At 39.1% G+C, this 27,454-nt stretch overlaps 1 protein-coding gene across 2 annotated transcripts; it reads left to right on the top strand.

Moving 5' to 3' along the window:
- The first annotated feature begins 813 nt into the window (after positions 1-813).
- On the top strand, positions 814-20,617 carry LOC150075042 (uncharacterized). Of its 2 annotated transcripts, none has more exons than XM_090388919.1 (3): positions 814-942; positions 15,809-16,519; positions 18,965-20,609. In XM_090388919.1, exons 2-3 carry the CDS (start codon positions 15,885-15,887, stop codon positions 19,347-19,349), a joined length of 1,020 nt encoding a protein of 339 aa, XP_090245045.1. In that variant the 5' UTR covers positions 814-942; positions 15,809-15,884; the 3' UTR covers positions 19,350-20,609. The 2 variants fall into 2 exon arrangements, with proteins under 2 accessions (XP_090245045.1, XP_090245046.1); XM_090388920.1 differs by lacking the exon at positions 814-942 and adding an exon at positions 3,116-3,292 and having other exon boundaries at positions 18,965-20,617.
- Positions 20,618-27,454: the final 6,837 nt, after the last annotated feature.

Below are 27,454 nucleotides of genomic sequence, written 5' to 3'. Positions count from 1 at the left end.
CTATTTGATACCATCATTAAAAATTATGGACTGTTTACTGCTGAGGGCCAAAGGAATAGGATCTATTGATTCAAAACCTGGCACCAAGTTGTCTTTCTTGTTAAATTGCAAAAATTCTAGCATGCCGATTTTTCATCCAGTATAAAATCTATGGGATTGTTTCCCGTTGTCCCACAAAGTTCATTTGCGCAATTACTACTGATATCGTGTTTCCAAGCTTAATACCAGGCAGATAAATCTTTATTAATTTCTTCCACTCTGTCTTAAGTAAGTCAGTAAGATAATCGCGTGAAAAGTGGGAGTAGTAGCGAAAGTGCTCGTACAGCTGCATGCCCTAATAAGAAGTATGTCGAGTTTACGCGGCATCATGTAATACAGGTCAACAAGGGCAGGACACCGTGTTAAGTGGTGGACCTCGTAACTTTCTTCGGGATTTGAATCTATGCTTGAGGGCGTCTTCAGAAGTGCACTCATTAGCAAACACTGCATGGTATGCGTTCGGATACTTCAACCGGAAGTTTAAAGCGTTCGTTTATGCATAACAGGTCCACGTGACCCCATCTTCCAGCAAGATGAGTCGATGCCGGGTATTTAAGATATGCGATGAACATTTTCTAACTTAAAAACCAACTGAGTCACTGTTATGCGTACATTTAAACTCCAAGATTAAAAATACTGACACGTAACACTAAGAAGGACCCGGTTGGTGGTCCAGTTGCATTACGGTATTCCCGACGTTGAATGACTACCGAACGACCTTCCCAGACTCCCCTACTCTCGTTCTCAGCATGTCGTGCAGGTAATATTAGCACCTAACGTGAACGGAAAAGAAAGCAGTGTCACAGTGAGAGTACAAATAAACAGCTGGTGCGCCGGACGGCGAATCTCGTGTGTGTGAGTGCACGCGGGCGCGGATGGACAGTGCTGCGAATAATCCTAAAGGTGAGTTCATTTACCTTTCATTCGGTGTCCTGAAAATCTACGGATCCCTTTCTAGAAGGCTTTATTTTTTAAATTACAGTCATTCATCGCTAAGGTGAATCCTCTTAACTCGAATATTCGTTTGGAATATCACTCTGTGGAATACACCTGCACAGTGTAGTGATATACACTCTTATAGAGGACTAAACCCATGTTTAGATAATTCAAACAATCTTGGACACTAGTTATGTCTAGAAGGTGCACAAACTGTTGAGAAGGGGCATAAGAGCTAATATCGCTGAAAAAAATCGAGTACCACCCTTCTCGTGGAGGTATAACGTACATGAAAAGTTCATTTCAAATGTTAGCAATGAATTATGCATGGACTGCTTCATCGTCCAGTTCCATGATGATTATCTTCAAGTCTATTCACTTTTTTACCTTGTGGGCACCCTATATGTTCGCTCATCATCTGGTCACCATATGAATTCGAAAATTTCATACTTTCAGCAAGTTAAGTTTTTAGGTTGGTCGAAGCCCAGAAGAAGAATGCATCTGAGTTTAAGCTCACCTAAAAAGACTCCACCAAAACAGGGATAAAAAACCGAGTACACGTAATTATTTCTAGGTCAAAACAACGGCTTCAAACTTAAGCCTTTTCGTCAAAAAATAAACTACATTTCAAAAAGTGATCTTAAAATTACAAACGTAGAAGCTGTCTGAATATTAAACTTTCTCATTCTGAGGACGAATTCGAAAAATATATTTAGTCTAAGAAAAATTGAGTACTTAATACGTTAGTATTTTTTATTGAGTATTTTTGAGAGTCTATTTGATTTTTTTTTTTTTTTTTCAAATTAAGCCGATACATTTGTAACTCAGTATAGGCACCTTCTCTGATGTAAAAAAAAGTATAATTCATTACGATTAAATAAAAATTTAAATCATTACAAAGCTGCTTTCTACTCACTAACTAACTAATACTCATCTGCCGTGAACAGATTATTTCCTTCATTTTTCAGAAAACTTAAAAATTGCGTCTATTTTTATTTCGTATAGGAACATAATTGACAGCTAATTGGTCTTGCCTCCCAAATACGAATCAAACAAACAGAGATTCGTGTTGTTTATTATGTTTTTGTATTATTCCCATAAGAGTTTAAACTTTCCAGACACATCTACCAGTTTTGCGTAACCTGTCTTAAGATTTTCCTTTGAGTTGTCATATTTTGTAGCGCCAGCCAATCTTACAAAAACAGCTCGAGCTTTTTACCTGGTACGAAGGAAAGAGGGAATAATATACCTTTTGAAATTGAATTTTGACAACTACATCAAGGAAGTAATATTCTTCAAAATCCTTAAGAATACTCGTTCATTATCCGTCAGCTAACTCCAGCACAAGCAGATATGCTCTTGCAGAATACTGTGTCCTTATTCCAGGACCACATCCACCAGCGCAAAAAGTAAATTGTCCGTTTATATGCTTTCTTGATAAATTGATGGTAGGGTCGTTTCATATGTGACGAATAAACACCAGATCCGACATTTTGTGTAGAAAGAGGCGATGCATGAAGAAACAAGGATAATAATCTTCCCTTTGAAGGGGCCAGCTGAGTTAGAAAGGATTAAAGTTTCGCAAGAACGCATTACTGAGAAGACAAAGGAAATATAATTAAACTCAAGGTTTATTCATCGATCTGGTGACTGCAAGAGTTTTGACGCGCATCACACTTTTGGAAAGGCGCCATTTCAAATCCCGCTAGAGGCATTTGTTAAATGCCTTTTCACTCAAAGCTACAGTAAGCTTTTCTCGATCTACAACGCAAATGTGGAGGATTATAATACTGAATGCGCGAAAGCAAATCCTTTCGAAAGTGGCTGTTGTCAAATTGTGTCCCTAATGAGTGGGAAGGTCGCCAAATTTTGGCATCATATCAGCACTGTTTTCACTCTAATTTCATTTCCCCCCTTGTCTGACGTAATTGATTGATTAAAATGCAATTATTATTTGGCAATAGGCCGAAAATATACGTCACTTATTTCTTCACCCGCTTCATACTTTGGAGCCAATCAGCTGGACACGTTCTTCCTCTTTGAAAGCTACCTGACGCTGTCGACTTTAAATAAACTTTGTTAAGCTTCTTGGTTAGTAGCGTACATCTTCCTCCATCTTTTACATATTTAACATATTTTTATCCCGAAACAAAGGAAGTTGCGTACCGTTGCATTCACCATAAACGTAAAGAGAAGAACGAAAGCGGTCAGGATGTCGAATGATTATAAAATTTTTGATATCCCTTCTCCATTGAAGAGATGGCCCGGTGGAATATCTCCCCATGCTCTTCACTAATTTGGTCCAAAAGAAATCCAGGTGAGAATTTTCAATATTAATATTACCTTTATTTGAACAACCTTCTGAGGAGTAATTCAAATTATCCTGTTCACCAAATTCACCATCTTCTCTGGAAGGTAGATTAGTAATTGGCAGCGGAGGGGTAGTTGATGGTATGGTATGTTAGGATACACTACAGCTTGTCGATCAGCAGAGTTCTGAAACTTTGTTATATCAACCATGCAAAACTAGTAGTCGTCATATCGGTTGGTTGGCTTCCCCCGTATTCGAGGTATAAAAAAAGTCATACATTTAGGACTACCACGAAAATCTCTAATCCCCCCACAAGCATTCTAAAATTTGTTTCGTGTGCCTGCAAAACTTAGTTCAATAATGTTATTCATATGCTTCGGACGATAACCACAAATATAGTAAAACGAGCTTGAAATAAACCTTCATGTGGTAGACACAACAAAAACATTATATTTATCACACAAAACAAATATAAGAAACGATTAATACTTAATATATTAAGGCTGATTTGCATGTTATGCGGTCTAAAAACCCCAGAATAACTCATAGAGAAAAACCTACCCTCCCCCACCGCCAGAGATCGGTTAAATACAGCTTCGAATTAAGAGGATTTTAGAAAATTCTTTCAGCTGTTGAAGGGACTCGAACCTAGATCTCTGTAGTGGCAGACGGATATATCTTGCCGACAACTATCATGGTAAATGCTGCGCCAAAGGCAAACTGTCCCGAGTGGAGAACTCATTCCTGTATTTAAATCACTATGAAGGTATTTTCGGAACAATGTTCATAACAGTTTGTTTTCTGTGGAGCCCCTAAAGTTGTTTGAAAGGAGAATAAAAAACAGATGCCTTTTCTCTTGGTTTATCAGCATGGGTGAAACACTGGCTCAACTTAGGTTTGGACATCCTAATATTGTTATTAAGTACAAACATTATGAGAAAAACATTTATCACATGACTATTTCCCATCGCGACCCGCATATTTTCCCCTGAACTCAAACAACTCCAACGCACATCTCATATCTCTTAGAATGGGATGATTCCATGTCACAAGGTGAAATTTAGGCATAGTTCCGGCGTCGTAATCCATTTAAATGTGAATGGCCTCGAACAAAGCATTTGACTCATATTACTTCGCTTTGATTATCTGCGCTTATGTGAGGGAGCAAAAGCCATAAAATAACAAAATTCAATGAACCTCCACTCTCCAGGAAATCTCTTCTTTTCATTCCAAAAGCAGATACATTCAAAGCAATTAATCCGTTCGAATGTAGTCTCTATAAATTTTTGATACTAAAAATAACTTTGCTTCTTGGAAAATCTCTCTAAACCTTCAACCGATACGGACGTTATTTATAGTAATATTTCTGTAGGGGAAATTGGGGAGGGAATGCTATGAAATAGGAATTGAACTCAGAAACAATCCCAGGCGCCAACGGAATACATGTTGAAAATTTGGTAGCCATATGCTTTTTTTTTTTTTTTTTTTGTCGATTAATGCGAAAACACACTTTCACTTGTGCCGATTTTTGTAAGGGGGCAGGAACGAGGGCTCTGCTTTGAAATTTTCCGAATGATCAACAGAACAGAACATAGGTTGAAATTCTGACCTCAATACGACTTTTCGTTGTAGAGTAATACGCGAAATACACTTTCATCTAAATGAATAGATTTCAATGGTAGGGGAAAGAGGGCAGAGGGGAAGGGACTTTATTGATTGAACTTTATTTAATAAAATAATGTCGAAACATCCGATATCATACTTCCACGACAAGTTGGGCAATGTGCGCAAGTGCATTACATTTCAGCACATTCTGTTTTTTTTTAATTAAGCAATTTTTTTTCCTTTTCTTTGTTATCTTTGTATCAATTAATTAATAAGATTATAACTTTATAGGACTACTAATAAAATACTAGTTTTACTTTCTCGAAACTTACCAGTTCAGTTTCATTACAACTGTATAATATTTATTATTCTTTTATTATTTTTAAATCTGTTTTTCTCTCTGTCAGAAGCGACATCTCGTTCACGTGATGTCGCTTGTGAACATAACATTGCATAACAACACACGCGAAGCATGCACAGACTAGCTAAAAGGTAATATACACTGTATTGCGTTAAAACTACATTTAATATACAAATTTCTTTTTTTCCATACAATTTCTAGGTTAGTTAATATATTATTAGAAACCCACCTGATGAAACTATGAATCAGTATGTTCTAAAACTGTACTGTATCATCTGCAAGCTTGGACATTAAGCTTGACATGCCTTCATCAGTATCATTAATAAATATTAAAAACAACAATGGGCACAGCACCGAACCTGAAGAACTCCACTAATAACATTAATCCACGAAAAGCAGTGTCCATTGATCACCACTCTCCGCCTTCACCCACTCAACCATCCCTTTATCCATAGTAATAACTTTCACTTAATGCCACACTGCTCCAATTTGTACAGTCTCTTTTGTGTGCAACAGTGCCAAAACCTTCCCTCAAATCCAGCCCACGTGAGTAGCGCAGATGGCAGGATCGCCGTCCTTCCCATACCGGGTGGAAAACACCTGAGTTCGAATCCCGTCGATGACGGGAAGAATTTTTATGGGTATTTTTCACAATGTGGCTGAGTTAGTCGGTCTCAGGCGAAGGTATCATGGTTTTATCTCCCGGAAAATCTGGTATTTCGTCCAGCAAACAGAAATTCGATCTCAGAACACGCAATTTACAGATGATATACATGGAGAAACATGGCTTTAGTCACCGATGCTCTTAAAACAAAACCTGAAATCCAACTATATGATTATTGCATACAGTTCCTTTGTGACTGCATCTTAGTATTCAATCAAATTGGTCAGACAAGACTTCCCCTTAACAAAGCCATGTTTTGTCTGAAGTATAATTACAGTCCTGTCTAGATGGTTCTACATTATCTCTTTAACTAGTGCAGGGCCGCCGCAATTGGACAGGCGAGGTAGGCGTCCCCTACGGCCGGTAGTTCAGGAGGACGCAAAAAAATTTGACATTCTCGGGTCTATAAGGACCTCCCCTGAATTCAAAGAAGCTGTCATAATTATGGCCAACGGTTTGCTTACCTCATTTGCTGCCTTCTTTAATATAACTGGATAGATCTCATTCACCCCAAGTGCCTTTATTATGCTTAACTGCAACAGTTCCTCTTCCACTTTCCTCTCAGTTATTACAAAATCATTTAGCTCCCTGTTAGATCTTGATCAACTTCTGGCATCTCCTTCCCTAAAGAATTCCTCATGTGTGAATGTAGATGCAAAATTCAACCTGAGCAGGATCATCAACAGTAGAACCATGGATATCAAGTGGACCAATGTGATTCATCCCCCTTTCTTCTAGAGTTTACATAACTCGTTGCTGTTTTTCTTTGCATCCTTTGCCAGAGACTTCTCGGAATCTGCCTTGGCTTGCCTAACATCCTTTGTCACTTGAGTGCAAAATACTTTATATATAACAGAAACTCTGACCAAGGAATACTATGGGTGCATTTCGGCAATGCTATTCGAGTAGGGTGATATTCAGGCTACTTAATGATAGTCATGAACTAGGACAAAGTAATTCAGCAGCACTCGTTACGATAATTAAGAAATGCTTAAATACACAAGTTTTCAGCTGAGCTCTGACCTAGGGAATCTCTGTAGATTATACTTTTTTAAGATATTTATTTTGTAGGAAGAATTAAAATTTGAAACGTGTCAAACAGGAATCACATTGCAGGTTTCGTATTCAGATCATGCAAGAGATAACGAAATGGATTTTGAATGCACTCACGAAAACAATGATAGGAATAATTAAAAAGCTGGACTAGTTTCATCTAAAACAAGTTTAGACATCTGGTTATTGCGCAAGAATATGAACAAACAAGTCGGGATAGACCTTGAACTCTCGTCCTACTGTTTTTGTCGTCTTGTCTAGAAACATTAAAAAAATTTGAGGAAATAACTATAATTTGAAACTTCATAGAGCCCCCAAGGTAGACAAATGGTTAACTTGCTTGGGGCCCCATCAGCACCAGGGACAAAAACAACGTAGGATTTATAAATACATTTCTGTGTCGTATCGAAAAGGCTCTTCTATATTCTCAATCTTCAGCTCATCCATGACAAAAACAGTACAAACTCCAACCTCCCTCATCTGAATTTATTTCTAGATGCCCCCGAGCCAACTATTCCCTATTTTCAAGGCAACTTCACCTTATACATAACATATATTGCAAAGGCAGGAGTAACTTTCGTAAGATCTCAGCACTAGCAGGAAACCTCAGTATTGCTTGTGACTAAGATCCATTAATGTGACACCATTAGTCAAAAAACATAACGAACAATTACTGACGAGCCTTCCAGCTATAAAAGGAACACGGTTAGGATTGAGAAAGACGTCTTCGGTAGTTTCATGCAGTGAAATCATTGAAGAGGGGAGGGGACAACTATCCATCTACAGCAGATGTTTATCACAGACATTATTTGCTTGCTTTTCCTTTTTATCATTTGCATTGGAGAAGCGCGTTTAACAGAGATCTTCCCTCTGATAAGTGTGATACAAACTAAGAACTTAGAAGCACAACAAAAAAGTCTTATTTGCTGTTATTAATTATAATTTTATTATGAGGTAGTCAGTTAAGAACTGCTGAAATATTTTGCAATAAAGCTGTCTTCAGTAAAAAAAGAATCGTAGGCAATTTCAATTTATAGATGTGTTCTAAGAGATCTTTCATATGGATTCTTAATAACAAGGGGGCCCAAAGGAAGAGCCCTGGGGCACCCAAACAATAATACACAATGGAGATGAAATGTTTCAACAACGTAAGAATTGGAAGGGTCTAGTCTGGAGGTGGTAATAGCTCATCCTCTCCAACACTGCTGGCTCCATTTCTGCTCTCATATCATTACGGCTTCTGGCGACTCTGTCTCAATATACAGGTGCTTTGCAAGTACACTTCCACCTAAGAGTTTGGAATCACGGTTAATTTTTCATAATTTTCAAAGTTTTATTGAACTAGGACCAACTGGTTTGCCAATTTTCATTAAAATATTTTCTACACTGCTCGACAAAATTAACAGAACCAAATGTTTTTCATGAATATTTGTGGCGGTGTGGCGAATATTTTATATAATGGGGACCCTGGCATGCATAGCTACATCTCCAGTACTCCGGATGATTCTTTGAGATCGCGAGCCGTTTGATGACATGAAGCCGGGCAGTCGCAGGTAGCATGTTGGCTTAATGTGTCACGCAGTGTCGTCTCGGCACTATGGAAGCAGTTTCAGGAGATAAGAACCATTTCAAGAAAAGCCGGTCAAGGCTGACTGAGGGCTACGTCAACCACAGAAACCCTGATGTCCTGTCATCAACTGTCTCTTGAGGTTGTTGCAGCCACAGGTGAAAAAAACTTTTCCAAATGGACTGTATTAAGAAGGCTCAATTCAAGCGGACTCTACGCAAGGAAGCGGGTAGTTTGTATCCCATTAACTCCAACAGTTCTATTCCCTGATGAGTCCCGTTTTAGCCTACAAATAAATTCTAGACTTTATTTCATCTGGAGACAATGAGGAATGTGATACCATCCCTCCACCGTCAGAGAAAGGAACACTTGCGGTGGTGGCGGTTTTCTCGATCAACGGCCTTCGTGTTTTTGATAGAGGTACCATGACTGCGCAGAGGTATCGAGAACAAATCCTCGAACCATATGTCCGACCTTTTAGGGGTGCGGTTGGCCCAGAATTTCGTTTTCATGCACGACAATGCCACTGCACATAGAGCTCAAGTGTAGAAGGAATATCTTGAAACTGAAGATACCCAACGACTGCCGTGGCCAGTACGATTAACTTGGCACGTCGACAGCCAACTTCCCAGTCACTCGGTGAGCTAAGGATTGAGCTGATGGAAGAATGGGATTTGCTGCCACAGAACATCATATCGAGCATGGCTAACCGCTGTCAGGCCTGTTTAGCCGTTGGCGGGATCATACGCTGTACTGATGTCATGTGACCATATTTTCGAGCATCTTGTATAGTGTGTTCGTGTCTAACGGCACCAGGGGTTTCCCCCATTTCCGCGTTGCTTTCATTGTAGGTGTAACAGTTCATTCTAAAGGCCAGAGATTTAAAACTGTATGGATATTGTAAGTGTAGTGTTGTGTATCGTTGTTCTTCTGGCCATTTAGCCACTAAACCCCTACTGGGGCCGAACGTTTTCCACACTATGCCTCGTGGAGGCAGACCAGGTACCCAGTAATTTTAAATTTTCACGCTGGCGGGTCTTGCCACCTAATTTCCTGAGATTTCAATGGCTAGGACCTTAAAAAAAAAAAAAAAAAAGAAATGGGGACAAAAAAAAGCTGGAAAAGTAAGTCCGAAAGAGGTTTATATTAATGCGGTTTTAATTTTGGACGTTGTTGAATTTTGACATTGTGTGGGTTGTACGCTGACAGATTAGGCAGAGCGGGGAGGGGAGACTGAAGACTGGGGGAAAAGGCAGATGTATGGGGACGATAGAGAAGGCGACCCCAAAAAGTCAGTGGAGCAAATCCAGACCCCACCAGGAGGAGAAGGGGGAGGCGGGGGATACAGAAACCCGAACCCCCCGGCCTAGGCAAGGGGATTTAAAGGGAACTAGGTTAGGTACCTAGTTCGAATCGCCAGATGGCACTTGATGGGGTTTGAGTGTGTCAGTTTCCTTATCTTCTGCTGTGCATTAATGGAACTCTTTCAGTCGAAGCTCTAGTCAGTGATTCAAAGCTGAGTTGTGGGTGGTACTGTACAGTTTAAGTTTGTGTTCGTGGAAGCGGCCTACGTCGGGTGAACAATTCTTGAGCAAAGTGTGTCAAGGCAATCTAGTCTTCAGCGTTATCAAGGACGTGCTGTTCCAGGTCTTTTGGAAGATAGTTGATTTTGGTGAAGAGAGTACATCTTAAGTCCTCATAGAGCTCACAGTCTTACATTAAGTAGCTCCAGCTTTCCGGGGAACCACAGTGGCATAGGGGATCATCAATAATGCCCAGTGCTTGTAAATTTCCCTTTGATGGGCCCATGGCCAGTTAAGAAGAACGTAGCATGGAGGCCGGGGGAGAACCATTTCGGCATTTCCGGATAAACCCTAGTAGTGTCGGAAATGAACTTTCTTGTAATCTTTCCTTACGCGGAGTTGGTCCACCTGGATTGCTAGGTTTGTTGTAGGTAGTGGGCTAAGAGTTTCTATGTTTTAGCTATATTAGCTGGATCTGTTGTGTAATCCATGATTGATACTGCTTTGCCCTTAGAGAGGTAATATAGCAACCCACATCTGGCGACCTCAAGGTCTAAGGGTAGCATGCCAGCCAGCACCTGAATGGCGTGGGTGCTGACCGTGCACACCGTCCTGGTGATGGTCAGTAGCATTGCTCATATTGTTTCAAGCTTTCTGTAGTTGACTCCTATTGTGGCCTTCGTGTACCATATTCCTGCTGCGTATCTTGTGTGTGTTATCGCTGGTGGCTCCTAGGCATTTGCCCATCTCCACTTTGTTCATCTGCATTGGTGTAGAACTTCTACAGAGCGGGACCGAAAACATGTTGGCACTCGTGTGTCGGCCTAATGTGCTGGTTTGGGTCCACTATCACCTGTAGTGCTGAAATGCACAAAATCCCGCACCCACGGGAGACAGTGCAATACCGGTGGGCGCCAGCAATCCCGCTCCCAAGTTACCCAAACCAAGGAGCGCAATTGCTAGCTTTAACTATATACAAAAGCATTTAAAAGGATAGCCGGTGGCAAATGTCATAATGAGACTACTGCCACAGGAAGCACGTTGATATTCGTCTCTTCCGCTCCAAGATACACAGCAATGAAATACATCTTTAGTCTTCCACGAGAAGAGGCGTACTAGAAGTAGAGGATAAAGCCAGTAGCATCAACAGGGAAACAACAGCCGCAATGAGACTTTCTCTATAAAGCTCTGATTGCATTCAGTCAAATTCAGGAAAATTTGATCAGAATTTAATGATGTTTTCTATGAACAGCCATAATGAGACTGCAAGCAGGAGGTTACACGATTCAAACAATGAACTTAAGAGGTATTTTTTTCCAAATATTCCAAGGTCTTCCCTCCTAGTATTGATATTTTTATTATTTACATTGTTTATTTGATATCTGCCTTATTTACAACAAGGGGAACTCCACCGAAACACAGTAAGCTATTTTGTTCATTAAAATGCAGCTCATACAACTTGTACACCAATTTGATTTCAGTTTAATTAAACCAGCTGATTCCTAAGTTCAGTTCTCTTCTGAAAAACTGACACTGATAAGATCTGGAGGGCGGCAAAATATTGTTCATTTTCTAGAAGGATATGAACTTTTTCTACCGATAGGTTAGGACCCTATTTATAAGACGTCGTCTCTGTTCCGATTACAGTGGACACATTAACAGGACATGTGCCCAATCCTCGTTCTGACCACAAGTGCAGAACGGATCTGGCTCAAGCCCCATCTCATGGAGCTTAGCCCTGAGAGAACCGTGACCTGTTAGTAAATATGCTGTAGTCATAGATGGTGCGAACCATGAACAGATTCCCGGAGAAGTCACAAAAGTCACTTGTTGAATGAACTTTTTTGTTACCAGTCAGACACAGATTCGTCCCATCTAGACTGCCAAATAGCTGTTCTCAGTCCAGATTCTTTTCTTTCTCCTTTAATGTCATCTGATGGGTCTGATGTTATGCCCAAAAACGTTGTAGATATCCCTTTCTTTAACTTGTAGATTGTGCCTCTGAATAAAATATATAAATCTATGGGCATTTCACCACTAAGAATTTAGAGTGCATTATTTAAAACCGTGCTAGGGACGCAGTGAACAGTGAGAAGAACAGATCTTTGAATTGTTGTTAACTTCCTCTTCACAGCAACCTTAATAACATTCTGATGCCAAACGCTTGCAGCGTACGAGACAATAGGTAAAAATGTCTTGTAATATAGTCTCGATGTTTTCTTATTCATACCCCATTCTTAGAAATTCTTGTTACAGCAGCTATAAAATTTATGTACCAAATTAGTTGCATGTGGCATTGTGGACATGTTGTTGTGAACGGCACCTGGAACGTCAGTTCATCTCCGCCTCCTATCTCTGTGAAGAACAGTACCATTGTAGAAGGGCCAGAAATGAGTAGTGTATGTTTGTGTATGTTCTGTTGTTGTGTCAGTCAGTCCTGGACAGATGATCCTGGGTACTCGTCCACACCACGGGATGGTGGGCCAGTCCCAATGAAGCTCGCACTGTCCCAATTCGAGACTCTGACCCACCTGATGTTGACAAAAGATGGGCCAGATTCCTCTGGGGTTCCACTCCAGAGGAAAAATAAATAAAGCATGTGGCATTGTATCGACTTCTGTAATGTGACCGTTTTGTTAAATTTATATTACAATAAACCAATGACCCGAAGCACAGCTCTAAGCTGTGCAGGAGCTTTCTAGCAACTAAATATTGATAATATTATGGTGTGTCCACCTCAATCATTTGATTTAAATCCAGTAGAGAGTTTATGGGCTCATCTAGACCGTGAAGTGTGCCCATCAAATTAATGAGAACCATTGTCGGCAGAGTATGTGCTAAAAAATTCTGGAACTTATTCTAAGGTCAAAAAAAAAAAAAAAAAAAAAAAAAAAAAACACAATCATACACACAGGAACTCGATTTTAAGTGCTGTAGAGCTACGGATCTTCGTATATTATACTACCTGGATTTCAGGAAAGCCTTTGACACTGTTGCGCAGAAAGACTATTGTACAAATTGGAGAGGTATGGCATTAGGGGCAAGTTGCTACAATGGATAAATGGATGGTTGAATGGGAGATGACAGAGTGGTAACCAATGGACACTGCTCTTCGTGGACTAATGTTATTAGTGGAGTCCCCCAGGGTTCGGTGTTGGGCCCACTGCTGTTTTGTGTATTCAATGATATTGAGGAAGGTATATCAGGCTTGGTGTCCAAGTTTGCAGATGATACAAAGGTTAGCAGGGTTGTTAATGACAGTAATGGCAGTGTGCTACTGCAACAGGATCTAGATAATTTGGGCAGATGGGTTAAGAAGTGGCAACTGAAGTTTAACCTTGACAAATGCAAAGTACTGCATATGGGTAGAAGTAACCCCAGAGAAACGTACCAACTGTGTGGTACTACACTTAAGGTGGTAGAAAATGAAAAAGACCTGGGAGTAATTGTGCAGTCAGATATGAAGTTTTCTGAGCAATGCAGACAGGTTGCTAGAGCAGGTCATAGGTTTTGTCGATGATATATAGGAATTTGGCTAGCGGGAAAAGGAGGTGATTATCCCTCTGTATAAGGCAATGGTCTGGCCACGCCTTGAGTACTGCGTACAGGTCTCGAGGCCTCATTTTAGGAAGGATGTAGATTTACTTGAGCGTGTACAGAGAAGGGCAACAAGATTGGTGAGGGGAATGAAGGGATCCTCTTACCAAGAGAGGCTTAAGTTCTGTAAATTGCAGCGTCTGGAGACTAGGCTATTTAGGCGAGGTGATCTGATTGAGGTATATAAGGCCTTGAATGGGTTGAGCAGGCTCAGTGTTGATAGGATTCTTCCTCAGATTACAAACCTGAGGGGACATAAATTCAAATTGAGGAAAGACAGTTGTACAATAGGTGTGCGGAAATTTGCCTTTAGCCAGCGGGTAGTAAATTGCTGGACCAAACTTCCAACTGTCGTTGTGGAAGTTGATAGCTTAAATAAATTCAAGGAGGAACTGGACAAACCTTTGGAAGGAATGGTTGTGTTAAATTGGTTTTTTTTTTGGCCGATGATACATAAGCTCATACGCTTGCTTTCTTGCATCACATGCCTCTATTACTACTACGTTTCTCTAAATAGCCTTCTGTACACTATTCACTGAAACCATAGTGCAGATCGCCTTCTCCCTAAATACGTGTCCAAAGATGCGTTACTGCAAGTGGAAAATACAAGGAAAAGGCAGTACCGAACTGGTTGATTTAAAACGTTCCAGCTGGCAGTAGTACTTTTTCTCAAGGACATCGGGCCCACATGTTGTTTACCTCCAGTCAGCATGAACGCAGCACTTTCCAAAATATGAAGAAAAATTCATGAACACGTACTTTTCTGTATTTTGACTTTAAAGCGAATAAAGGGAGCCCACCCCGTACATCCTCTGATTGAAGAGAGAGACTTTAAATTTTTGTATCTGTAATTTTTGTAAGATATTCAGCCAATCTCCTAGTTGCGTATTATAAAATACCCCTCCGCACTAAATCAAAATAAACAGATCCTAATGACTTGTGCCGATAAACAGGCTAAATAACTGAGTAAGGTCATAGGGATTTCTATCTTGGATTCCTATCTGGTTTACGTGAGCATTTCGATGACAAGTGACCTTCCAAATAAAACCGAGACTTATCTGCATTAACAGATGTCGCATTCAAAATGCAAGGAAACCAGAAAATGAAAAAAAAAAAAAAAAAAAAGGCAGCAAACTGGTCTACACTCAGGCCCTTCATTAGCTAAAATACATCAGGATAAATCCTCAAAGATTGTTAACATACTTCGCATGTTAACGTACAATCTTCGCATCGCAAAATATTCAAATTATACGGTTATATAACCAAAGTAGGTAGATTACAATGATGCAGGGTCGGGCCGTTCCGAGGGTGAAAGGGCGTCAACGTTCAAGAGGCGCCTGAAAATATGAAACTTACATATACACACATTACAAACATATGAAGAAAAGTAGGGCGCCAAATTTCAATTGCCACCCAGGCACCACATACCCTAGGAACCCCCTGCATTGGTGTAAGCATTCCATCAATACGTGGCGGTATCTGCGTTGCTCGGAGTTCAATGAGCATACTAAGATACAGAATTTCTTCGAATTTAGGCTCAGACAAGACAAGTTTAGGAAGGAGAATCTTTGCAGGGATCAGGATGGTGGAAGCAGTTTTTCTTGAAGTTTTCTTTTCTTCATTGCACAGATGTCCTGATGGAACTGCTACTGCGTTCGTCAATGATAAAACCAAGGTTATCAGTGACTAGCTAGTGACAGACCAATAAAAATATTTATTAGTCTAACACTAGAAAATTCTGTGTACACAGCGTTTCTATAGTCGGGTAGGTATTTTTTGGTTTCAGAACAACCAACTTATTTATACACTTTATTATAAAAAAGTATTTTTTGTTCACTTGAAACAGTGTTATGCAGATTTGCAAAATATCCTTCCTAAAAATTTGGAAAGTTCCGAAAAGAACTACCTTCTCAGACACGGCGTCCATGCTCTTAGTATGGGCAGAGGAAAATTTTTAGACTTTCAGGTCAAGAGTCCCTTCAAATGACCTTGCCAAGGAAGGGTAATAATGCAATTCGGGTAAAACCCAATATCATCTCTTGAAATCATTGCGCTCTAAGAATATGAAGAAAAGTATCATAATTACTTCAATAATTTATTCATATATTTAAGATATCTGAATACATCTTGAACTTTTTATTATTATTTTCAGGCACTAAAATGAAGTCGTACACAGTGGAAGACAGTTGACAAAATCCATCGCATCAGAAACTCTTGAGGAGCTTGCAATGGCAATTAACCACACTACAACCATGTCGCCTCTGACAGACAACATGTCTTCGGCTAGTGAGGCAGTGGAAGGACAGCACTTGCGCATAACCAAGGACGCTGCTACACAAACTCCTGATCTACCTCGACATAGTACAGATGTGTCCAAAGACGTCTCATTACTTTCATCTAATTCCGTCTCCAATAAAGTCTTTAAATCAGAAATAGGTGCATCTTCCACCAACCCCAAGAATGTTCCTCACGTCATCGTAAATTCTCCAGCCAAATATTCGGCAATCGAATGTATCAACCCTGCATTTGACGGAGGCACAGAACAGCCTATTATATTTGCCTACAGCGATCTCAAAACAGGCCACGAAGATAAACCCAAGTTCTCCGAAGAAGCCTTAAATGCCAACAAAAAGTTTTTCAATTTCAAAGGAAGCCGGCAGGGTTACAGTTTTCCCCGTTTGCCAGCGAAGTCGAATAAATTAACAGCATCGTCCATCTTCTTGGACGACTTCTATCATGTGCAGGAACACAAAAAGGACTCTTCCTTCCTGCAGATGCTAGAACGAAAAGACAATCCTGACGATTTCAAGAAAGCCAGAGATGAAAATCACGTACCACTTCCCCAACTACTGATGCCCGAAAAGTAAGTGTAATTCTTATGAGATTGTGAGTGATAAATCAGGTATAACCGGTCTGTAATAATGAAATTGAAATTTTCCTGAAACTGCCCCAAAATGATCAATTTAACATTCATAAATTTTGCTTTCTTATTTATGTGCACCTGAATAATACTTTCGTAGTTCAAAATGGTAGCTTTACTCTGATATGTAAAGTGTTAGTTCAACAAGCATAAACTCGTAATGTCCCCATAGAGTTTTAAAGTGAATGAGTCATTTCGTAATTCCCTCATCTAGTTCAACAAACTCTTCCTATCTCTCTCCACTCATTTTCTACATTAGTACAAAGAAGCCATTGTTTAGAGACCATTTTAAGATTCTCGTTTATTAGCTCAACGTCTGGATTTTAGACATTTTCCAATCAGGTCTTTTTCTAGCCCACTTTCTTATTCCTTATCTTCAGAACTGTATTATTGCCTAGACAGTATAATGCCTTTCATGTTCTCCAAAGCAACCTTGAAGGCACGATAGACTGCCACTCCTTTGGACAGGTTTGGGTTCCATTTCCGTCGATTGCTGGAGGAATTTCTAAAGTCCTCTTTAATCGAGATTAACCTACTTCAGAAGGTTAGTTTTTTTTCTCCGTAAATTAATTTGGGTTTTTCAGCCCGTACAACATGCAAATAAGCAGACACACGCTTCTCTAGAAAAATGCCACCACACGAATATGAACTTAAAGCTCCATTCTGTTGAAATAATTTAGATTTTGATTTAAATATCGTAAAAGATGGTGATCATATTCTTGATTGTTACTTCATGGATCGTGCCATCTTTGGAGATGGAGATATGCTATACTTCTCCTGAAAGCTTTATTTCGATTCAGAATCGTGGTGGATCGGAGAGAGAGAGAGTGTGACCATTTTATCCTTTAAATAATATATCTTTCAGACTCAACAAGCTATTTTCTAGCATGGTGTATGAATAATCTAGACAATTTTTGAAACTGTCTGAACATGATAAAATCGATGCTCTTTTTTGTGACATAGCCATGTTTCTGTCACTGTGTGCAATGTCGTATTTTGGATGACCTCATTAAATCATAAACTAAAGCCATGTTGAGGCAGAATTACCTCTTTCGAACGTATGTCCCAGTTTTCTCAAGGAAATTGGGTATAATAAAAAGAAAGCCTTGACATGACAAGTAGTTTCGGAGAAGTGTCATTGTCGGTGCAAGGCATAGGAAACCTAAACGACAAGCGAGGATAGCAGTTTATATATAATTTCGAATGGTTTGTTTTACGAAAAATGTTCTGTAACTTCATAAAAAACTATTTTGGCCTTGACAACCACAAATACGTTACTCAGTAAACTAATACGTTTAAAACTAAGCAAACCTAAATCAAAGAAAACTGAAAGCTAAAAAAATATATTTAAGTCCAGAGAACATCAAAAAATCAAACTTAAAAATTCAATTTCAAATAATTTCTTTATATATATATATATATATATATATATATATAAATTTATTTTCTCTTTATATTCCAACATTCATAACAGGTTCTCCTAGGATTATCATATCCATTATTCTTATCAGCAAGGTCACGCACGAAAAAATCGAAAAATCGTTGCATTCGTATTCCTGGAAGGAAAATGAAACAACTTCCAAGTCGTAAAATATATGGAAGGAGGAGGGGGGGGTGGGGGCAGGGGTGAATTCGCCAATAATCAAAACATCTGCAGGCGACAACAAATTTCCAACTTCTTACAGGGACAAACAAAAATAATAGTCGGGTGTTTACTTGGCTATCCATCTCCTTGAAGGCAACCAGGTGTATAAACCCACCCTTGGGGGAGAAAAGTATTTCTTAAGACAAGCAATGTGACAACTAACAGAGTATTGTCTTTAAACTTGAACGTATTCTAGGCCCATTTGAATGTAACACTGGTAGCACAAGAAATTAAAAACCCAACTTCCCGGGAGAGAAAACTTAACCTCTTCGCCTAAAACTGCTATTTTATTTATTTTTAAACTACAAAACTGGATGGGTGGGTAGAAAAAACGAGTGGCGAAGCTGCGTTACTATCAAAGAAGGTAATCAGAGACGTATTATTACTTTAATTATGCAAATTTTCCCATACAAAACTATCCATTACCCAAATTACAAATTCCTCTTAATATCACGAAAATAAAGGGCTTTAAGGAGTATATTGAATATACTTGAAAGTAGCAGTTGAAATGCGAAAAATAAAACTCTTAAAATCTCAGATAATCTTACGACGATGCATCAAGCTGAACTACAAGTGCAAACATTGTCCAAGAAGATCTACAGACTAAAATTGTCTTTAATTACTTAAATTATTCCCTCTGGAGTCTTTCATTGAACTTGGGTGTTTGAAACTTCTATGTATAATTACTTTAAATGTTTTTTTGCTTGATTTCATAACCTTATGTATATTGTTTATTCAAACAGGGAAAATGATACGGCCAGCATATTGCCAGCACATCTAGAAAAGGAAAGACTGAACCTGCAGAAAGCAATAGACATAATAGGATTTCTCATCTTAATACCAGGGATCTCCATGTCTATCATCGCCCCGCTTATGCTGTTTCCCGCGTATGGATTAATAAACGAGTACAGCGGACTAGCCGAAATTCTTTTCGTAACTTTTACAATCGTATCGCTGATCCTTTTAATTATAGGAGGTGTAATTGGCAACCTCGTGTGGACTTATAATGATCAGAAGAAGAAATTCGTGTTAAAACTTAGCTGTGGCAAAGGGCCAGTAAAGCATTACTTTGGAAGTATGCTGTGTCTACCCAAAGAAAAGGTACGTTCTTCGTCGAGGGTTGTATAGTGTGATGAAAAACCCTGTAGAAACATTATATAGTCACGAATATGAACAACCTTCATTCTAAGAAATTGTATTGTATGTTACATGCGCATGCAAGTTAAATTCATGTATCAAGAATTACTTTGTAACAGCATATACATAAGTCAGACGTTGTAATGAAGTTTATCTCCAGCAACTTGCGCGATTCTGATGAACTTCAATCAACTCGACTCCCGAGTACCAATCCAGATAATGCTGTACATTAGATGATTTGTTTATTTCCACGTGCCTTTCATATTAATTTAGTATTCTCCAGATGACAACTGGTAATTAAGCTATTTTATACTTATTCAGTTTTATGTTTGTAATATGTGATTCATCGACAAATATGTTATATTGCATTTATAAACCTAAAATCTTGTAATTAAAGCATCATATCACTGGAGTAAACTACTGAATGAGGCTTTGGGATTCAAACTATAAATAATGATGAAAAAATGTATAATTTATTTTACCTATGTTGGCTGTGTACTTCGCAAAATCGTTTATGTCCTAAATTTCTTTCAGTAAACTACACACGCATACCAATACCTTTTGGAGAAAATGTTAGGGGAGACTGTTGTTGTTGTTGTAGTGTTTCAGGTATATCAGCAGCTTGGGTTATATTGCCCAGCATATAAGTGTCTATCAAATTACGTATGTTCTGTGGCCGATTTTCTGGATAAACAACTCGATTTTTCGGGAGAAAAGACCATGGTGCCCACGCCTGAGAACGATTAACTCGATCATTTGTGAAAAAAACCACAAATTCCTCGCGTCATTGATGGGATTCGAACTCTTCTTTTCCAACCAGTGTGGGGAGGACGGTGATTTTACCAACTGTACTGCCCACAAGGGCGTACCTTTGCTTTCTGGTTGCATCAAACCTTATCAACGATAATTCAATAAGAAAATGAAATAGTGGAACTGTCATTTACAGTTCCTGTTCAGCACAAGTGCTAGTTGATGACTATTAAATACGAAGCAGTTTCAAGGCTACGCTCTGTAGGCAATGACTGGCATAAATGCAAATATTTGTACACGTCAAAGGCCAAAGAACCTTTAACATTTCCGCCTTCATAATAAAAAAAATAATAAATAAAAATAGCGCAGCAGATTCTCCAAAAAGCTTAAAAATTACCAATATTTAATTTTTATCATTAAAATATATAAATTTGGTAAAAGTCCCCAAACTATGTGCATACATAATTCTATTTTAAAAAAATTACAATTAATTCATCATAAATCATTAACCATTCTTTATAATACAAAGTTATCTATATAATCTAAATATAAATCAGTGAAACAATTTTAATAACTCATTAAAACAGAAAGTGCTGTTAGTTCTTTATTGGTGCGAAATGTCAAAATGTGAAACCCTTGTACATTTTCCTGGTTCATGTAATAAAATATATCGTAATAAATCTTGAGTATGATGTGTTAATGTAAAACTTAACAGGAGACAACTTGGACACAAAAAAAATAATCAATATTGGTTTATTTAGATAGCAATATTTTCTGAAAAAAATAAATAAATAATATAAACTTGCTCTGTGTCTTATAGCACAAAGTTTCTGCCCGGAACCCAAGATACAAAATGTTTTTCAGAATTCATTCTTAGTCCTCAGTTAACTTCATAAATATGCGTGACTTATACAGGTGAGCATTTGCAGTCAAATCGTGTTTTAATCTTGGCATGCCTTTATAAATCCTGATATGTTTTACAATTTGGAGCACTTCTTGCCCAAAACAAGTGGTAATAGTCAATTTGAGTAGGCGCTGGTACAGCTTTCCTAGAAAAATTCAAGTTGGAAAACATGTTTGTTGTGGTAATGGGTTTTCCCCATCAGATTATCGCAAGGACTTTTTCTTCGGATCTGATAAAATCAGTAACTGACTAGACAAGTTACTTCATCAGTGCGTTGCATTTTAGGAGCGTTAGCAAATAGTAAAAATTCATGATTTATAACAACAAAAAAAAAGCAACGACTTATTAACGAACCGAGAAATTTTCGTTTCTGCGCATCCATCACATTTTCCATTCATTCCATCAACCAGGACAATAAACACAATATTCGGTACTTCGGCTAACTTATACGTATGAAACAAAATTAAGAGTCAAATATAAAATTATATGAAAATCCATCCACTGGTATATGACGTTTCTATTGAGTGCGCATGCCTTTTATATCCTAATTTTAGCTGACAATGTTGTATATGCAATATTTGTGACTCCCGAGTTCTTGTGGCCCTCATCAACCTGATCATCCTTCATTGAATCCCCCAGAAACTCTGTTAGGAAGAGAGGGTTCCAAATGTCCACCCGAATAGCAGTACAAGATCGAGCAAAGGGTATATACACCAGAAGACGACTGATATCAGTTCCTAGCTGCAGACGATACTAATTTGCATATTTCAGAAAAGACACGCTTGGCTCATCACACACGATGGTGTAGCGTGATATCATACTGTATCTCCATACCAAGTTTAACTGACTGGCATTAATTATTTTTGTAAAACTCAGCATATTTGCCTACCATCGCATTTATACCAGAATACGTAAAATCGCTTTTATGCACCTTGGCCATCAATGCCAATATATCATGCCGATTTTTCCTGAAGAGGTGCATCAGTGCTATAAGAATTCATTTCTATTCAAACTCACTTCCTCGATATCACTCATCTGTGACGCCATGATCATTATGCAGTTATCAATCGCAAATGAAGGACAACCCATAAATTAACCAGCATCTCTTCCTACGTCTTCTCCCACATGACCAGGAAAGGTCTCTAATGGAATTTTCCTTTAATGATTAAATCTTGTTTGAAATTTGTCCACTCCATTACTTTCGAAAATGTTTCACCTATTTGAAATTCAGTTTCTTCGAGGTAAGATATTCCATTTTAAATAGAATAGCTTATCTTCTTAATAATGTTCGAAGAATAAACAAATTTCGGCCGAAATTTAGAAATCGCAATTGAGACTTACATTGGTGAAAAAATCGATCATCGATAACCCAAAACGTACCCTAAAATTGGGGTTGAAATGTTCTCTTCTTGTATATGGGCTGATGCAAGCTGAGACCATTAATAAAAGTCGTCCGTGATACAAGTTATCGCTGAATTTTTAACAAGTCCAGAAAAAAATATGCGTGGTATTAATTCTGTCCTCTAACACCTACAGACAACTGAGAACTACAAGAGATTCAACTGTTTTATAACTGGCTGGCCAATACAGAGATTGATACTGGATTTCAGATTTCGATCATTTGATTGATTGGGATTTAATTGGCGTCATAGTTTGGTAGCATTCTCTACCAAGACTTTTATTTTTCCTTTTTTTAGCTCACTTGATCTGCAGCAAGGCTTGGGCACAGTGTAGGAATTTTCCTCCAGGACTGGTTTTCCTCCAACGTGCACGCAAACTGCAAGGCCTGCAATTTACTCACAAGGTATGATGATGTCTTTTGTCTTAATTGCGTGACGCACACGTTAAACCAGGAAGAAAAATATTTTTGGATAATCCAAGGCACTAGGGTTACCTTGAGATTCACAGTGCGTGCTTTCCTACAACTACTACCATCAACACACACGCGGTTCGAGTTCACATGACTGCTAAATGCGGTTAGGATGCTTATAATAGTAAATTCTGCTCACTTATGTTTTCGTTCCGGAATATACAGAGACAGACAACTGTTTTGTCCTTAATCTGTTACTGCAATCTGCGCCTATTTCAATAATAGTGTTAAAAAAATATAGATAAATAAACTAATTTTCCTCTTGAAGCCTTGTTGAAAAATAAGCGATGTATTAATCACATAAAAAGGAAGACTGGTGTTTTAATCCTTGAAAATAACTTAAAAATCTCCATCGTGTTTGGCAACCGGCATTCAACTTTAAGCAGATTTAAATAACTACGCTAAAAATAAATGTGTTTTGCGTTTTGATGGACAAACAGTGGTAGGACAACAGCAGATGTCGTCAGAGATGAACATACAACCAGGAAATACATTACGCGTATAATTTCTCAGTAACTTCTGTATGATGCTGAGATCTGAGCCTCAGCAGATCGAACAAGCAACGAAGGCTTGTTTGCTAATGAATTTTAGCTGCTACGGTAGGCAGCCAAAAAACACTCAATCAACGTGAAACTCCAAACTGATGGGAATTATATCAGTGAAGAACTTCCCTCCGAGACCTGAGGGTGACTATCTTTCTGTCCAGTTAAGAGAAGACTCCATTAGACTTCGTCTAATAGAGTCTTCTGTTAATGGAAGGATGGCGTTGCCCTTAGACCTGGAGAGAAATTCTCAAATGGCATACATTAACGCGATACCTGATCTTTCCTAACAAATCAACACAGACCTCAACAAATTTGCTAGTGATCGGAAATACTGAAGAGAATTCCCTGAAGTGCTCCTGCACACCATTATACACGAACTGCCTTCACTGCCCAAAATATTAGAAATCTTTATTCAGTGTCTACTAAGACCACCTTTTGCGCGAATTACAGCCCGTACACATCTTAGCATAGATTCCACTAGATATCTGAGGGAAGTCTGGCTCCAGGTTTGACTATTCTTCCATCATGATATTTGTCAGTTGCTGTATTGTGGTCGGTAGAGAATAGCGAAGCCGAACTGCCCTTTCTAATATATCCTAGATATTCTCAATTTTATTCAGATATGGAGAAATAGGCGGCAAGAGTAAATGCTGGAAATATTGGGAACGTTCCTCGAACCATTTAGATACAATGTTTTGCACGGTGGATAGTTGGGATGTGGTCTTCAAAGAATCCATTGCAATCCGAGTAAAAATGAAGCACTGCAGGGTGAATTTGGTCCGATAAGACAAAGATTCATTGGAGGTAACACAGCCTTCTAAAAGGAATGAGCAGACCCAGCCCGTTCCAAGAACATACCCCATACTTTGATACCACCTCCAACCGCTTGAGTGGCGGACGAGACAATCTGGGTACATGGCTTCATGAAGTTCACGCCACACTTCTACTCTACCAGAAGGTCCAAAAAAGCATAAATCTAGACTCACCAGACCGTCCCCTCCCCCGTCTCCCCCGTTTACTTCTCCTGGTGCGGCATGGGCATGCCACACTGATATCTGGGGTCGTCTACCCTATTGGCCTCATACTTCTGTCTTTCCCCTCCAGTCTTCAGTCTTTCCCCCACTCTCTCTCTCTATACATCACAGTGTACGCCCCACACGACAAAAACTTAAACTTCCAAATTATAACAGCCAAATCGTGCATCAATTCCGAAACTTAACCTCATTAGCGAACCACCCCCTAAAATCGCGTTATTATTATTATTTTTATTTATTATTACTATTTTTTTTTTTTTTTTTTTTTTAGGCCCTAGCCACTGAAATCTCAGGAAATTAGGTGGCAGGGCCTGCCAGAGTAAATAATTATGCTGGGTGTACCTGGTCTGCCTCCACGGGGCTGAGTGTGGGCAACGTTGGGCCCCAGCAGGGGTCTAGCGGCTAAATGGCCAGAGGAACAACGATACACAACACAATACTTCCAAATCCCATACACTTTTAAATCTCTGGCCTTAACAGTGATCTGTTACACCCACAAAGAAAACCACGCGGAGATGGGGGAAACCCCTGGTGCCGTTTGACACGAACACACTTTACACTTTACACACTCACCAGACCACATGATCTTTTTCCACTGTCTTGGCGTTGGCGGCAGCCCTCCAATCTAATATTTTCGTTATTTACTGAAATTATAGTTGTGCATTAACGCAGGAAAAACACCCCAAAACACACTTTGCTGATAAAGGATTTAAGGTATTTCAGAGAAAATTGGACGGAAACGTTTGATAGGAATTTATTATATTCTTATTGGGATGTTTTTAAAATCAAGTTGATTACTAACTTAGATTTCATATATAAATAATGACTTTTTTATAGACCTTACCCTGAACGAAAGAAAATATTACCACGTTTATTAACCATTCGTCGAGCAACACATTTCGAATAATTACTATAAACAAAGGGGAAAATGACCTGTTCCCTCCAAATGACGACTTCTACTTTTATAAGGTGGATACATCAAAGTTCAAAAAGTCTGCGAATAGAAAAGCTGTGGTGTATCCCAATATTCTGCAAATCTGCCCAGACACGATAGGAGGGAGTATATGATAAGAGCCCTGTCGATCAATTCGGCCCTGGAAAGATTGTGCAAGGCTCGAGGGGTAGAATTTTTTTCAGCCTGGACTGTACTTGTTAACAGGAGAGACTGCTTCTACAGGGATGGGATACACTTAAATAGAAAGGGTGCAAGAATATTTGCTGATGCTATCGAGGCAGTGTTAGGTGGGTCGGAAAACTGCTAGCTTGGGGGGAGACAAAGACCAATAGATTGACAGTAGCCACTGGCAGAGGTGAAAGAGATTCTTGCAATGCTTCTATTGGAATGAGCAGAACCCTGAAAAACAAGATGCATGGTATTTCAGAGACTACTGGGAGCCATTGCGGTACAAGTAAACACATGGGTTGTGTTAGGGTAGCTAAGAATAGAAACAGGTGCAGGTATACTTGCGTGTACACCAATGCTAGGAGTTTAGTAAATACATTTGATGAATTTGAGGTATTGCTCAAAACATCAAAGGCAGATATTGTTGGGATATCAGAGACGTGGTGTCACACAGATATAAGGGATGCAGAACTGCAATTTGGGGAGTACAACGTCTACAGAAAGGATAGACAGGATAGGAAGGGGGGAGGGGTTATGCTATTAGTTAAGAAACACATAAAAACCAAGGAAGTGAAGCCAGTCGACATCGCTGGACAGTGCAGTGTGGAGTCAGTTTGGTGTGGCTTAAGCATTGGGAGATCAAAATTGAGAGTAGGAGTGTGCTATAGGCCTAATGACTCTGATGAGTATAATAAGGAACTGTTCGGAGAAATAGAGTGGGCCAGTAAATCAGAGAGTCTTATAATGGGAGATTTTAATTTCCCAGATATTGACTGGAATTTGGGGGCTGGTCACTCACACACTAGCAGGGCTTTTGTGGATTTATTGGATGATTGTTTTCTACATCAGCATGTTCAGGAGGCAACTAGAGGGAGGAATACTCTTGATTTGATTATCAGCAGTGATTCTTCATGCATTAAGAATCTGCAGATAAATGAACCACTAGGTGGCAGTGATCACAGTGTGCTGAAGTGGGATTAACTCAAAGAGGTAACTACCATTAGGGGTAAGGGGAAGGGTTATTGCTTCCGTAAAGGCGACTACGATGGACTGAGACAGAATTTAAATTCTATACAGTGGGACCAATTGATGATGTTACCAACAGCAAATTCAAAATGGGAAGCATTCAAAGAACTTATCTTGGAAGCTACTAGGCTTTACATACCAACTAAGAAATATTGTTCAAGGTTTAGGCCTAAATGGATGTCATATGAACTAATGAGACATATGGCAGAGAAAAAACATGCATGGGATACATATAAATTAATAAGTGACATGGAAGCATATGATAGATATAACATGAGCTGTAACCAAGCCACAAAGGAGATTAGGCAGGCGAAGGAAGATTATGAGAAATCTTCGGCAAAGGATGCAAAGAAAAACAGAAAAGAGTTCTTTACTTAGGAAAACTCTAGAAGGAAGGGGATGAATCAGATTGGTCCACTTGAGATCGATGGGGCAACTGTTGATGATCCTGCTCAGGTAGCTTACAAACTAAATGAAAATTTTCCATCGACATTCACACATGAGGAGTTATTCAGCGAGGGGAATGCCAGAGGTGTATTCAACTCTGGCAGTAAGCTAGAGAATCTTGTAATAACTGAGAGTAAAGTGGAGGAGAAATTGTTGAAGATAAACACAAGAAAGGCACCAGGGGTGGATGGGATCTATCCAGTTATATTAAAGAAGGCAGCAAAGGAAGTAAGCAAACCCTTAGCCATAATTATGAGAGCTTCCTTGGACTCAGGGGAGGTACCCATAGACTGGAAAAGTGCAAATGTGACCCCAATTCACAAAGGAGGATCAAAGGCTGACACAAGTAATTATAGACCTGTGAGCTTAACTTCTGTTCCAGGTAAATTAATGGAGG

The sequence above is a fragment of the Mastigoproctus giganteus genome, chromosome 14, assembly GCF_048544385.1.
Source record: "Mastigoproctus giganteus isolate SK-2022 chromosome 14, ASM4854438v1, whole genome shotgun sequence".
Lineage (NCBI taxonomy): Eukaryota > Metazoa > Arthropoda > Arachnida > Uropygi > Thelyphonidae > Mastigoproctus > Mastigoproctus giganteus.
Note: the sequence above shows the minus strand (reverse complement) of the source record. Positions and strands in the feature narration are given on the sequence as shown.

Coding starts and splice junctions, on each gene's coding strand:
- LOC150075042 (XM_090388920.1), top strand. CDS start 15,885: ATGGCAATTAACCACACTACAACCATGTCGCCTCTGACAGACAACATG. Junction 16,520..18,964: donor CAACTACTGATGCCCGAAAA/GTAAGTGTAATT, acceptor TTATTCAAACAG/GGAAAATGATACGGCCAGCA.